Source organism: Cydia amplana, chromosome Z, assembly GCF_948474715.1.
Source record: "Cydia amplana chromosome Z, ilCydAmpl1.1, whole genome shotgun sequence".
NCBI lineage: Eukaryota > Metazoa > Arthropoda > Insecta > Lepidoptera > Tortricidae > Cydia > Cydia amplana.
This window is the reverse complement of record NC_086096.1, coordinates 26,107,201-26,121,927: the sequence shown is the minus strand read 5'-3', so window position 1 is coordinate 26,121,927 and position 14,727 is coordinate 26,107,201. Positions and strand designations below refer to the sequence as shown.

The following is a 14,727-nucleotide window of genomic DNA, read 5'->3' as shown; positions in this document are numbered from 1 at the left end:
AAACGATGAAATAATTAATTATTTAAAGCTTGTATATCAGACATAATATTCAGTTCCGACTAAATTCAACAAAAAAATAGAAAAATATAGGCAAGCTATAGCTTACTGTAACGTGCAGTGAAATAGTATGATGGCGTATAGTTACCTCTTGAAGGACTGGTCGATACTCTCGGCGCTGCGAGACAGCTGCTGCGAAGCCCGCCTAGACCTGCATGCAATACAGACCACTTGCTACACACAGGCATGGCATGCAATACGACATCTACCAATCAAAACTATTAAACAACATTGTGATTCTATTATAATTATAACACACACTCTTTTGTAACATGATAACATAATGTTGAATAATATAAAAAATTGTATTGATGTTCATGAATTGATAATAGTACATTATTGTCGAGGCTCGGAAGTAGCTACTTGCTGGCTGAGGATTCGTTTTAAACGGACGACCTTGACGTGTGTTACAAGGGATCAAAATTATATATTTCCGTCAAGGGCGTACATTGAATCCTGAATGAAGCGATGGATTCTACAAAGTAGAATCCTGAGCGTAATGAGGGATTCAAGTGTTAACGCCCAAGACGAAATAATTTTGATACCGTGTGACACATACTGCTTTTCACATCAACTATGAGGAAAATAAAAAAAAACTTAGTGTTGACACAATCTGATGCTTAAACAGATTTTTAAGCTAAAAAAAATGTAAAAATAGTGTGCTAGAACAGAAAAGTGTTACTTTGATCCCTCCTAGCAGGGAGGAAAAGTGCCACTTTGATCCCTCCTAGCAGGGAAGAAAAAGTTATTTTCTGAATAGGTGGTGTGAAAAAGATTTGCTTTGCCGCCTTAAAAAAAAGAAGTGTATTTTCTGCTTAAAATACGCCAACCTATTTGAGACACCTAAATAGTCGCGGTACCAACATTATAATAATAAGTGCTGATCATCTGTTTGGCTGTTTAATGAACCTATGCCTTATATATCAAAATATGGCCATTTAAACTTTTAAAAAGTTTGGAACTCGTTAAATATTTATAATTTAATGACGACTGTGAAAACACTCACAACGTGAAAGAAAAATTAATAGGTATAGATAGCTGGCGTGTTCGGTGTCATAAACGTAAATCAGTTCCACAAACATGTTTTATGTGATTTCGTATGTACCGTGGCTGCAACATGTTAGATGCATGATGAACATGTAGGTACGATATGGAATTATATAATTTCTTTATTCAACAAATCGTAGGGCGCATTATTTGTGCGATTGAGTATGATAAGTTATCAATAATTGATAACGTAGAGCTGTAAGTTTGCACTGAATAAAAAGTCTATGTGAAAAATCTCACGTAGTCTAAAAAAAATTGTTACGTGACCTACAGCAGATTCATTTTGGGAAATCTATTACTGATCATGACAATTAAGAAAGATTAACTTACCTATAGTTCGTTTTTTTCGGCATTAGAAAGAAGTTGAAAGAAGGTAAGCGATTTTGACATGTCTTTTAATTGAAAAACGATTTTTAAAAATCAATAACTATTACTTATGAAAGCAAAAGACTATAAAAGATCGTATTAGATTCATAATTGTTACATATTTACCGTAACTTATTTTTAAAATGTGTTTTTCAATTAAAAGACACATCAAGATGGTCCTGTGATTGTGATTGTTGTGTGATTGTGTGTGTTGTACCTTATTTCTAATGCTAAAAAAAACGAACTATAGTCGTTTTACTTTGCAGATAAATACAAACAACTGCGTAAAGCGGAATTGTAGCGAAAGGATGTTAATGATGAAGTTACTGCAAACTTGGCTATTTTAACGATTTCCTGAATATTAATTATCATTAGTCATTGCACGTTACATCTAAAATTCTAAATCGTATCTTCAAGGACATATATAATTAATTACTGGTCTCCCTCTAAATGTATTTATACGTAATTTAAAGCCAAAGTATGTTATACATGAAGTCGGTTTTGCACATTAAATTGTAGGATTTGTAGGTAGGAACTTATTGGTACGGAACCCTAAAAAGTTACAAGTTACAAAGTATCGTAAACTTGCTTAACATTGCTTATGATAAACACATCGCCTGTTTTGAAAACAGTGACTCTCAACCAAACATCTCTTTATATGTATGTAATTGCTAAATAATTTACCTACTTGATTCACCAAATGTTTATTACTTACATTACAACAATTAACTATTTATATACCGGAATCCGGATCCATATTTCAAGAGAAAGTTGAAGTTCATGTATACAGGATGCTTCCTGTAACAGGAGCAATAAATTAAACTAAAGACTGTACTCCTCAAACTGACCAACATTTGTTCAGCAACTTTTCAAAATTATGAATCCTTTAGAGTTCCTCTTTTTCATACAAAATAAATATTGCCTTCAATGTACGCTGACATCAGTGTGTTTGACGTTGCTTGTCACGCTTTAAACATAACAAAATTTCCAATACATTGCGTCTTATAATAAACTTTAAAGTGTAATAAAAATCAAAACATGAGTTATTTTCAAAAGTTGCTGAACAAATGTTGGTCAGTTCAGTGTCAGTCAGTCAGGAGTACAGCCTACAGTTTAATTTATTGCTCCTGTTACAGGAAGCACCCTGTATAAGTATAACTGTTGTGTTATGAATCAGTGTTAGCGATTCGCAAGAATAAAAGGGGAGATGAGCGCCAGTAGGTTTAGTAGTTGTAAGTACCGGGGCCGGGGGCGGCGAAGTTTGCCCTTGACACTCGACGCTCGCCCGCTGCCCGTGCCCGTGCCCGTGCCCGCGGCTACACGCTACTCGAAGCAACCACAGACCACAGTACATGGTGCGGCGTCTATCTAAACTGGCAAGAGCCCAACTTAATAACAACTTGTAGTGTGAACTTGTGAAGCTATGAAGTTAGTATAAAAGAGTCAAGCTTCATAATACTCGTATAACGTTGTGACGTCGCTCACAACGTTATACGAGTATTATGAAGCTTTCATGCGAGTTTTTGCTAGTTTTAAAATTGTTTATCGTATGAAAACTTTCGCTTTATCACCTTAATATTTTATTTCCAAATAAAATGCATGTGTAAGTTAAAGTGAGGTAAGACTATCACCGGGGCGAGAGAAACATTTGTATGGAATGCTCGTACTGTTTGCTTACCCCAAGCAAAATAAACTACTTACTCTATGTTCGTTTTACCCCACCTTACATTATTAGGGTGCTTCAAATAACTTTTTTTTTCTAATTTTTCGTAGGCCACCCCCTTATTTTGTTACACAAATTATGTTGATAAAATAACGCCAGTTTTTGTAATTTTATCTAAACTACAAAGGGGTGGGGGGATGTTTCCATATAAATGTGAAGCACCATTAAGTGTAGGTTTCTACACGAAAAACTATTTCAGACACAAATAAGAGAATAAAGGCGCTCCAACAAAATAAACAAATTGTTTGTCTGAATAAAACTTAAAAACGCCAATCTTTGTTTTCAGCTTTGAAAAATACTGGACATATTATGATATTACATATGTAATGTAGGGTAGACCGAGATGAATCAGATCACAGGGTGAATCAGATCATCATGATAAATACATTGATATTCGAAATATTTCATTGATATAAGTGCACTAAAATAGCAGCGTACAAGTCTTCTGTTAGCCCGTGACGCCAGTTATAAGCAATATTTTTAACAGATATATAATTTTTTTTTAGTCTTACCTGATTCGCCCTGTGATCCGATTCTCCTCGGTCTACTATATGTATGAATGCTGTCAGTTGTCCTACTGCAACCCAATGAAAGATACCAACCATCCTAGCTACAGACGTCGCAGTTAACCACAGCACAATGTAATGAGATAGCATCGGATAAAGTGACACTGCTTGTACATACATACTAACGACTCACTAAAGTAAGCATTTGTGTATGATCGAACCGAATGATCTCTAATCATTGGTCCAGACTGTGTAGGTACCTCTTTATTATTGCATAAAACGTAAATTACTTACAACTTTTTTGCAGGACTAACTATGACGGACGATAGTATCCGAATAAAATCAAATCTTTATTTCGTATAAAAACAACATTTCCTCGTTACAGACCGACTTAGAAGTAGGTATTTATTGCATACAAATTATAAAGTAACCTATAGAGTTAAACCATTTTTAAGTGCGCGTCCCTAGGAGGGCCTACCAGAGCAAGATTACTTTTATCACATCTAAGCATCTAACTAAACTAAACTTTTACTTTGTTTTTTATCGGTTTGTTTGGTTAGACTATATGACGTTGACGATCCGACGATAGTTTTTGTGATTGCATACGTTTTTTGGGAATTTCTCAAAAACTGCTTTAGTGATTTCGACGAAACTTACAATATAGGGACGAAATTTGTTTCATGTTTAAAATAATTAGTTAGCCCGAGCTTTTCGCGGTAGCCCGGTGATTATTAAATTGTAAAGTAATTATTTGTATTCATTTTCAAACCAGAGGCTAACGAGGAGGAAACATCGAACCATCTAGGTTTTATTGTTGGTAAGATTCGTTTTTGCGTGTTTTCAAATAAGAAATTCAATATTTATAATATACCTAAATTAATTGGTGTGTGTGAAGTTCCCAATCCGCATTGTGCTGACGTGCAGTGGGACGTAAGTATATATATATATATATATATATATATGGTTGTGATGATGTTACAAGCATTGTTTATATGATATAAAGACTGATTTAAAAAAAACGAATAAGTACCTGCATAGAAATAACAATATACAGGGTGCTTCCTGTAACAGGAGCAATAAATTAAACTGTAGGCTGTACTCCTCAAACTGACCAACATTTGTTCAGCAACTTTTGAAAATAACTCATGTTTTGATTTTTATTACACTTTAAAGTTTATTCTAAGACGCAATGTATTGCAAATTTTGTTATGTTTAAATCGTGACAAGCAACGTCAAACAGACTGATGTCAGCGTACATTGAAGGCAATATTTATTTGGTATGAAAAAGAGGAAGTCTAAAGGATTTATAATTTTTAAAAGTTGCTAAACAAATGTTGGTCAGTTTGAGGAGTACAGCCTTTAGTTTAATTTATTGCTCCTGTTACAGGAAGCACCCTGTATATATATATATGATGGTTTTTTTGCCGCTACTGTAAATAACCGATTTAGTGCATTTTGTAAAAGCGTAAGGTTTACTTTAGATGCTTTGAAGACAACATAGATGTTTTTTACACAAAATTGCTTGCCGTTTCACATTTAAGTAATTTAATGGCCGTAACTACGTAACACGTGCTGCGGCCATATGATGCACGATGTTATCGATGTGATTGCGTGATAAGTCTCTTTCAAACTGTGCAGTCGTAAAAAGCGGCGTCATGATATGAAAACAAAGTAGGAAATAACCGCTTGTGAAACTGAGAACCACGACAATAAATAATCAAAGTGATCAAATCTAACAGGCTGTCCTCCCTCACCTCCTCTCAGGACATGGTTGTACCCTATCATTAAGAATGTAAGTAATCAATGTTATCTCTCCCTGTTACAGAAAAATGCACTACCCCTGACACACGGCTACGGCTGTTTGCCATAATATAAACAACTACACAGAACGGGAAGTTATGCAATGAAAAAAAAAGCGGCCAAGTGCGAGTCGGACTCGCCCATGAAGGGTTCCGTATTTAGGCGATTTATGACGTATTAAAAAAAAACTACTTACTAGATCTCGTTCAAACCAATTTTCGGTGGAAGTTTACATGGTAATGTACATCATATATTTTTTTTAGTTTTATCATTCTCTTATTTTAGAAGTTACAGGGGGGGGGACACACATTTTACCACTTTGGAAGTGTCTCTCGCGCAAACTATTCAGTTTAGAAAAAAAGCGGCCAAGTGCGAATCGGACTCGCCCATGAAGGGTTCCGTATTTAGGCGATTTATGATGTATAAAAAAAAACTACTTACTAGATCTCGTTCAAACCAATTTTCGGTGGAAGTTTACATGGTAATGTACATCATATATTTTTTTTAGTATTATCATTCTCTTATTTTAGAAGTTACAGGGGGGGGGGACACACATTTTACCACTTTGAAAGTGTCTCTCGCGCAAACTATTCAGTTTAGAAAAAAAATGATATTAGAAACCTCAATATCATTTTTGAAGACCTATCCATAGATACCCCACACGTATGGGTTTGATGAAAAAAAAATTTTTGAGTTTCAGTTCGAAGTATGGGGAACCCCAAAAATTTATTGTTTTTTTTTCTATTTTTGTGTGAAAATCTTAATGCGGTTCACAGAATACATCTACTTACCAAGTTTTAACAGTATAGTTCTTATAGTTTCGGAGAAAAGTGGCTGTGACATACGGACGGACAGACAGACGGACAGACAGACAGACAGACATGACGAATCTATAAGGGTTCCGTTTTTTGCCATTTGGCTACGGAACCCTAAAAAATGATATTAGAAACCTCAATATCATTTTTGAAGACCTATCCATAGACACCCCACACGTGTGGGTTTGATGAAAAAAAATTTTTTGAGTTTCAGTTCGAAGTATGGGGAACCCCAAAAATTTATTGTTTTTTTTCTATTTTTGTGTGCAAATCTTAATGCGGTTCACAGAATACATCTACTTACCAAGTTTCAACAGTATAGTTCTTATAGTTTCGGAGAAAAGTGGCTGTGACATACGGACGGACAGACAGACGGACAGACAGACAGACAGACATGACGAATCTATAAGGGTTCCGTTTTTTGCCATTTGGCTACGGAACCCTAAAAACGTGCTAATTCAGTCTAATTGAAGTAATTACAGTGTTCGATTGAACGCCATTTGTATAACGGAACGGACTGATGTCATGCAATCATTGTACAATTGGCTTACTCATATTAGAAGGATATTAGTATTTTTTCAACAAGTTAACAACAGTAATAAAACTGAACAACAACTGGTTTAACTCTGTTGTTAATAAGTCCTGTTTGGATGACATTAATTAATGGACAATGTTTGTTATACCGAGTCACGGAGGGGAAAAAATAACCAAATTAGGTTATCTACACAAATATCATAAACCCTTTACGATGCGTTTCAGAAACCCCCAAATTACAACCAGCATAAACCGTTTTGTTAGAACACATTTATAATCTGTGTAAATGCTGTTATTGCATAGTTATAACATTCAAATCGTTACAACATCGAAAAACTCTAAAAACAAAGCAATTTATTTTGACCTCTATTCTGATATCAGTCGAGATTTGGTCGAGATGAAGTTATATTCAAAAATTAAGTGTCAAGTACAAACAATTTTAACAATTCTCGCATGTTACTTGATATCGAACGGTATCAAAGAATACAATACTCGTTCTCACTAAACGGTATGGCATTTGGGACCGACTCCAGTTTGTCTCTGAATAAAAAAAAAACTACGGCGCCTGATAAAAGTTTCCGTTTACCGCCATTTGACGTTAGTTCATTTTTTGTACAAAATTTGTATGTTTTGTTTTGTTTTCGTGAAAATTAACGCTAAAGATATTTCGGAGACGCCACCTGATATCCGTGACAGAGCAAAGATGCAGCAATGCCGAACGTAACATGCAGTTCCCTAACACATCATAGAGAGCTTATAATATAACTGTAAATAAAATATTCCATGTACCTAACTGTACATAATTATGTAGGAGTCACATAAACTGCTATTACATACGACAACTTTTAATTATACACTTTATAATTAGATACAAGAACTTTATCCACATCCGCGACGATCGCAAGCGCTTTCGCAACGTATCGAACAATGCGGATTATCAAAAAACCGGTCAAGTGCGAGTTCGTTTAAGTCGGGCACCTAGGGTTCCGTACAAATTTTCAATTATCTCATGTAACTGTAAACACCAAAGACAGTATACTAAGCATATATATGTTAGTAAACTACATCGCAACATATTTCCATAAATGGGTCGTTATGTTGACCGGTCGGCCATGGTCTAACTATACTTTGCAAAAGAAACAAAAACTAATCTATTACCTATCTAATTATGTAAAACCGCCTGGAATTAAGATTTATTTCGATTAGAGAACAATCTAATGCGAACACATTATTTACCATGCAACATAATTATTTGAATAACAAAATAAACAATATTAACGATAATTGAAAAATGAGTGTAGGGTCGTAAGGCACGTTCATCGATGGCAGTGTAAACTTGGCTGACCTTAATGACTAAAATGTCCTTCGTTACACTGTAACTCATATAATATAGATAGCCTAATAGAAGCACTACGTGACCTAAGAGGCGCACCTATGTGGTGGATTGTTAACATTTTTTTCCTAATCTTATTACCAACTTGCAATGAGGCGCACAACGTAGGTATATTTAGCTAAAATGCAACCTACGTGACGATGGAAATACACAATGAAAGAAACGTTTGCGTAATACTTTCACAAAAATTGGGATTTGCGAACTATGTGTTACACCGGTTACAACAACATCGGTTTAGGATATTTATCAAAATGTATTCCTTTATTAGAGTTCAGTATTTTTTTTAATTACTCAAATAGTTCGACTAATTATTTTTAGTAATAGTCGTAGTGCTGTAGTTCAAATAGGCATTTACTTTTATATGCAAGAAGGTACTTATTTAAACATAGCGGATTTTAATCTTTATTTTTCTTAACTAAACCTTTTGAGCTGTTTTGTGGTATTCCTTGTGACAAATTTGATACTTTAGTTATGTTTATGTAGCATATCTATATTTAAAACTTTTGAATTTAAGTGAAAGGAAATGACCTCTGTGACAGAATAGATAACGTAGTCAAAATTAATGGTATTGTTAAGTAGCAAGTACGAATACAGAGAGGTGCGCGGCTATCCACGATGCTCGTTTACTAATTGCGCAGCTCCACAATTAGTCCAGTGCCGTCCACAAACGAGCGCAATTGGCGCAATGGAAAGGAAATGAACATCCATCCTCGAATACATACACGTACACGCGACGCAAACGATACGACAAACGTCCAAATTGTGTGTATCCTCTATCACTGTTCAGAAAATCATGCTAACTGTATCCGATGCACTTGTGAGTGTGTCCCGGTGGACAAAAGGGAGGGCCATTATATATCTATTTTTATTTTTAATTATGGTCTGACCTAATAAATACCACGTATAAGGTTGTATGCCTATATAGGTAATAGGCGGACGCGTAGCCGGTGAACCAAGGCGGGCAGGCTAATACGCAGATCTAGATACTGATTTAAGCTCAAAGGAAGTCCAATTCTTAGCGCCAAACATGTAAAGATAATCACTTCATGCTGGCAATGATTGGAAATTTCCTTTTTGCATCTAGCCTCCCACTCACAATATTCCCGCCAGCAAATTTATGTCGCTGACGTAGGCAAGGATTCAAGATATATCAGTTTGATGAGTATATATAAATATTATAAATTGTCTAAACACGTAGTTCTCTGCGCAAAAGACATTGAGCAACATGTCATTAACTTTTAAAGTATACGGCAAAGTTGACTTTGGTAATTAAACAACATAACATTAAATTTTAATTTATTATAGATACATATTTATTTATATGTAATTACACTATTATTCATTATAATTACAAAAAAATATATATTAAAAAATGTCAGTTTGTCGTAAACCTAGTTTATACAATTAAAATATTTAAAATAAATTAGTGATTTTTAAAGAGTAAGTTCAAGTGACATTAATTTAACGCTGGCATATAACTTATAGACAAAGCGAATACGTTGGATAATATATTTCCGGAGAAATGAAAATAGTACATTACAGGGATGTTGCGAACATCCGCATCCGCATCCGCAACCGCGGAACTTCCGCATTATTTTCAACATCCGCATCTGCATCCGCATCCGCATAAAATCGATGCGGAGCTTATGCGGATGCGGATGTCGAACAAGTCGGTACAGGAACGTCTTAGCGGCGGCGTAAGTGCTAGGTAATTTCGTCATTACCTATAACGAAATCGTCTAGATCCAGAAAAGTCGGCCAAGTTACTGTTTATTAAAATACGCACCTATATTCTTGCTCAAATAATAAACGTTTCGTTTTTTTTAAATAAAAAAATCCTAAATAATATTTGACGTTTTCTAAGTACCTAATCTTGACATCCGCATCCGCATCCGCATCCGCGGATGTGAGCCTTGAAATATCCGCATCCGCATTCGCATCCGCGGATGTCAAAAAATCTGCATCCGCAACATCCCTGGTACATTACATACCTAGGGAGGTGAATTCGTGAATGCTCCAGATCGCAGGTGTTTGTGGCCCGAACCGAAGGTGAGGGCCATAAATATGCGATCTGGGGCATTCATTACGAATTACCGCCCGTGGTTTGTCTAAAGTTTTACGTCTTGCCTTGGCCAGGAAGTGAGATATTCTCCTCGCTCTCCCTCCACTTACGGGGTCACGTAAAATATTTTTTACCGATTATGAGAAACCTAAAAAAGCTCGTATTCGATAATGTTCATTTTGGTATTTGGTATTTGTTTAACAATATTTTGAGAATATCCGATTGGTAAGAATTTAAGTCTTGTATTTATTGTAGATTAGATTAGATAATCTTTTAATTTTCAGTAGGTTGTTTTGCAGAGTGCATGGGGTCTTTTGGTGGCGACTACGTAGAGTATAGAGTAGAAGGGACGGCAAGTTGCGATAATACACATTGAACACAAATAATTTATAAAATCTTTAAAACTACGCACATATATCACGTAGTCGTAGTCACTTGCTTTTGTTAAAACTACGGTATTAACGGTATAAGTACTAATACTCAACTAGGTGTAAATAGGACTAACTTCACACAGAGTAATCCATTTACCTTTATACCTTATAAGGGCATATTATGGTAAGGACCGAGTACAGCGTATACATTTGCAATAAATAAATACGAATGTGTGACACACATACATCTCGCAAGCAGAGCATGAATGTGGCCGTCCTTGTGTGCGGCAACATTGTCACCGGCGAAACCGCGGCGCGGCCACTTCGCCATGACACATGTAGGCCGGCCTCCCGCGGTTCCTACACCAGCGATTTACCAGGCCAGGAAAGCCAGGAAAGTAGGAGACAAATCTTTGAAAACATACTTTTGTTTAAAATGACAATTTTCGTGACATTTTTCTATGGAGTCAACTTTTTCTTTTAAGTGCAAGTTCCGTTGTGTGACGGAAGGCTATTAACACCAACATTACAGCAGTTTGATCTTGATCAAGTTATGATAAATTTAAGCACACAATATTGAGCTTTTGCGGAGAAAGGAATATAAATCTCTTTATGTACATACATACATACATAAATATAATCACGCCTATTTCCCGGAGGGGTAGGCAGAGACCACGGATTTCCATTTTTTCTTTATGTGATTAGTATACATTTGAAGCAATTTGAAGCACTAGGCACGGGCTACTGCTAGTATGTACAGATGAACGAATTGCGTCGTTGGCTGCCAGCCAAACATATAACCGCGATTGTATTTTAATTATAACAAATAAACCTGTTAATACGTAAATACAATGTCAGAAGTATAAGGTTTTATCAAAACTTGATACAAGTTTTTATCGCTTAAGTATACTTTTCTTTCAACACGTAACTAATACTCATCGAAATAAATAAATAAATAAATAAATAAATTCATTTATTTAAGGACCATCAGGGATCTTTTTTTTTTGTTAGTACTTACGACTATGCCTTATAAAATATTGTTAGTATTATGCTCTATAAACTATACAATGTCATTTTGTAGCAAAATATAAATAAATTAATTGAAATTAAAAATAAATGAAATTAAATAAAAATATAATAGATAATAACGGCTTGCATAAATGATAATAAATATTCGAGCGTTAAATTACAAATTAGTTAATAATGTTAATAAATAAAATAAATAAAAAAAGAATTGAAGAATTGTCTCTAAATAAACACAATTAGGTTGCGTTGTTTTATCACGGTGTTCCTATGGTCACCCAACTTACACACGTATGTAAAGTTTCAGCTCAATTGAATGATGAGAAGTTATAACTATTTTCGTAATCACCGTTGAAAACCTTTAATTTTTCTATCTCACATGATGTACATAATGTACAGCCAGTAATACTTAATTTTTGACGCCAAAAACCATCGTTGTGATTTCTCGTCACTCGTCACTGACGCAATAAAATCGCCTTTAACAACAAGTCATTCATCATCGCTTGTTGTGTACTCGTAGGTACATCGTTACAAACACAGATCACACAGATAACCTTCCTTTCTTTTACTTAACTGCAATCAGGTAATAGACTTAAACTAGGTACTCGTAGAACAGAATAAGGATTTCATATTTAATATAGGGTTTTAAACTATTTACTTGTGACTGTATATAGTGTATATATATAGAACATAAATATTTTGGCTAATTATAATATTTATGTTCTGTGTTGGCAACTCTCCGAGATGTCCTGTCTAGCACAGATTGCCGAAATGCGAATTTTGCTAACACATTTCCCATAATACACATCTAGTGGGTGACTAGGAGTAGTCAGATCGAAATAAAATCAACAGACGCGACGCCGCCGCCGCGCCAATGTCTACCGAATCTTAATTTAGCAATGTGCTTTATATCTTTATAATAATAATACAATGATGGTGGCAAACAGGAATACGGCCCGCCCGATGGTAAACGGTAACCATAGCCCATGCATGCCTGTAACGTCAGCAACAGTGATGTTTTACAATTGTCGCACCTGTCACCGATGTGAAATTGGGGCCTGACCACGAGTCAGGAGTTAGTACCGTTAAGGGCCTACTGCAGCCGCGTCTGGCGCTTTGTAAACCACGCCCGCTAGTTCTTCCCTCCCCGCTAACACGCACACATGGAAACGCTTCGCGCCGCACGTGAAGTTTGTGTGACCTTTTAGCACCATCTAACGTTACAGAAGTTAACTACCATTATACGCGGTCGCTGCGGTCGGCCAGAAACTTATATTCGGAAAAAATAGAAACAGATGGCGTTGTTACTTGTTCATAATAGCAAACAATAAAATAATTAATTAATAAACCTAAATATTTATTGTTGTTTTTGGAAGATGTTAACAGCATAGAAGCAGCAGCGTAGATAGCATATAAGTTAAAGAGTATTGATAATAAGAAAATAGCACAAGAACAGAAAAGAGATTATTTTTGATAAAATATGATGAAAACAGATTTACTTGATTACGCTCACCTGACTTTGCGGTCACTAAATGCAAATTTCAACCTTATTGTTATGAGATTACAATACCCCTGGGGTTGCAGGCGTCCATAGTCGTTATTATTATAAATGCTTTGGTTGAAATGCTTTTTAACCCTCGAATTTTTCATAGGTACAGTCACCTGCAATAATAAGTTACTCTTCGACGGCCGCAAAAATATGTGACACGCTCTTATGGCTCTACAAATAAGATCTAACACGATCTACCGCAAAACGGCCTTCGGTGTGTAACATATTATTGCAGCTGACTGTACTCGTATTCATTGTATAGGTAGGTATTAATATCTTTTATCCGATCGATTTGCATTTATTTGAAATAAATCAGTGTTTAGTAATTATGTTTTATTGAATAAGACATTATTTTATGTAAGGAATACAGGGTGTCTTTTTGAAACACCCATTTTCTGGATAATTTTGAATTTCAATTGTCAGGGGTTTTAATTAAAATTAATTTAAAATGTATTATTTTGTATTTGTATTAAATGTATTAATTTAAAATTAATTTTTTAATACATTTTACAACGACAACAAACAAAAGTTCAAATTCGCAGTATTTTTATTACCCGGGTCGTGTCGCAACAAAATAGAAAATCATATTTTTCAAATCTAAGCGTTATTGTAATTTATCTCAAATAACCAAAAAACCAATCTGACTAGAACTTAAAAACGAACAGAATTATTTTAATATGTCGATTTTTCTTGGTGACCCAGGAGAATTTTTTTTGTATCCCATACAAAAAGAATGTATCCCAATCGCGTATCGGTTTTGGTTTTTACTTATAAGTGTGAAAAATATATTCTACCATATACGAAGGATGTGTGTTTTTTCATGTTTTATGTGTCTTTTTGTACAATAAAGTGTTTTACTGCTACTAATATATCATATTAACGATTAACTAAAAAGGTATTTGCATCTAATTTAACTGGTAAATTATTGAAGTCCGCTAAAATTTATATATATTCAAAAAAATATTTGTTAGTATGTCCCAAAATCATGGCTCATTTTTAAGTCTCCTGACTTACCAAACATATCGCAACGAAGGCAAGGGTACAACGCGGCATCGTGAACCTAATAACGTAACGTTTCAGTTACTTTTTTAGTCGCCGACCATTTTATCCGGGGTACGAAAAGAGGTATTAGATCTATCCTGGGTCTAATATGTTATAAAAACATAGTTTATTGAAAAATGTTCGTAGGTAGTACACAAAATTTAAATTTTCTTTTAAATGTGTTTTGGGTCATCGTTATCCCTGGTGACTTTTCTGGTGACCCAAGAGACATCAATTTTATTATGACTCAGGAGACTTTTTTCTATGCACTTTGATTTTTTTGATGCGCTAATTTTGTAATCTAAAATAACTAATTGACCTATCCTCCTTTCTATTGAAAAACTTTAGTTCCGAAATTGCTGGTCAGTGAGCTTGTTTAAAATTCTAAATTCAAATTTGTAGCGTTAATTTTTTAAAATTCGAATATAAATTGTAAAGTT

At 34.9% G+C, this 14,727-nt stretch overlaps 1 protein-coding gene across 1 annotated transcript in view; it reads right to left on the bottom strand.

The window, feature by feature from the left end:
• Positions 1-14,727, bottom strand: part of LOC134661385 (TLD domain-containing protein 2) — an 86,315-nt gene that overhangs the window by 50,861 nt on the left and 20,727 nt on the right. The window contains exon 3 of the mRNA XM_063517450.1: positions 146-208. Within this exon, the coding sequence (XP_063373520.1) occupies positions 146-208 (63 nt within the window). The remainder of the gene's footprint in view (positions 1-145; positions 209-14,727) is intronic.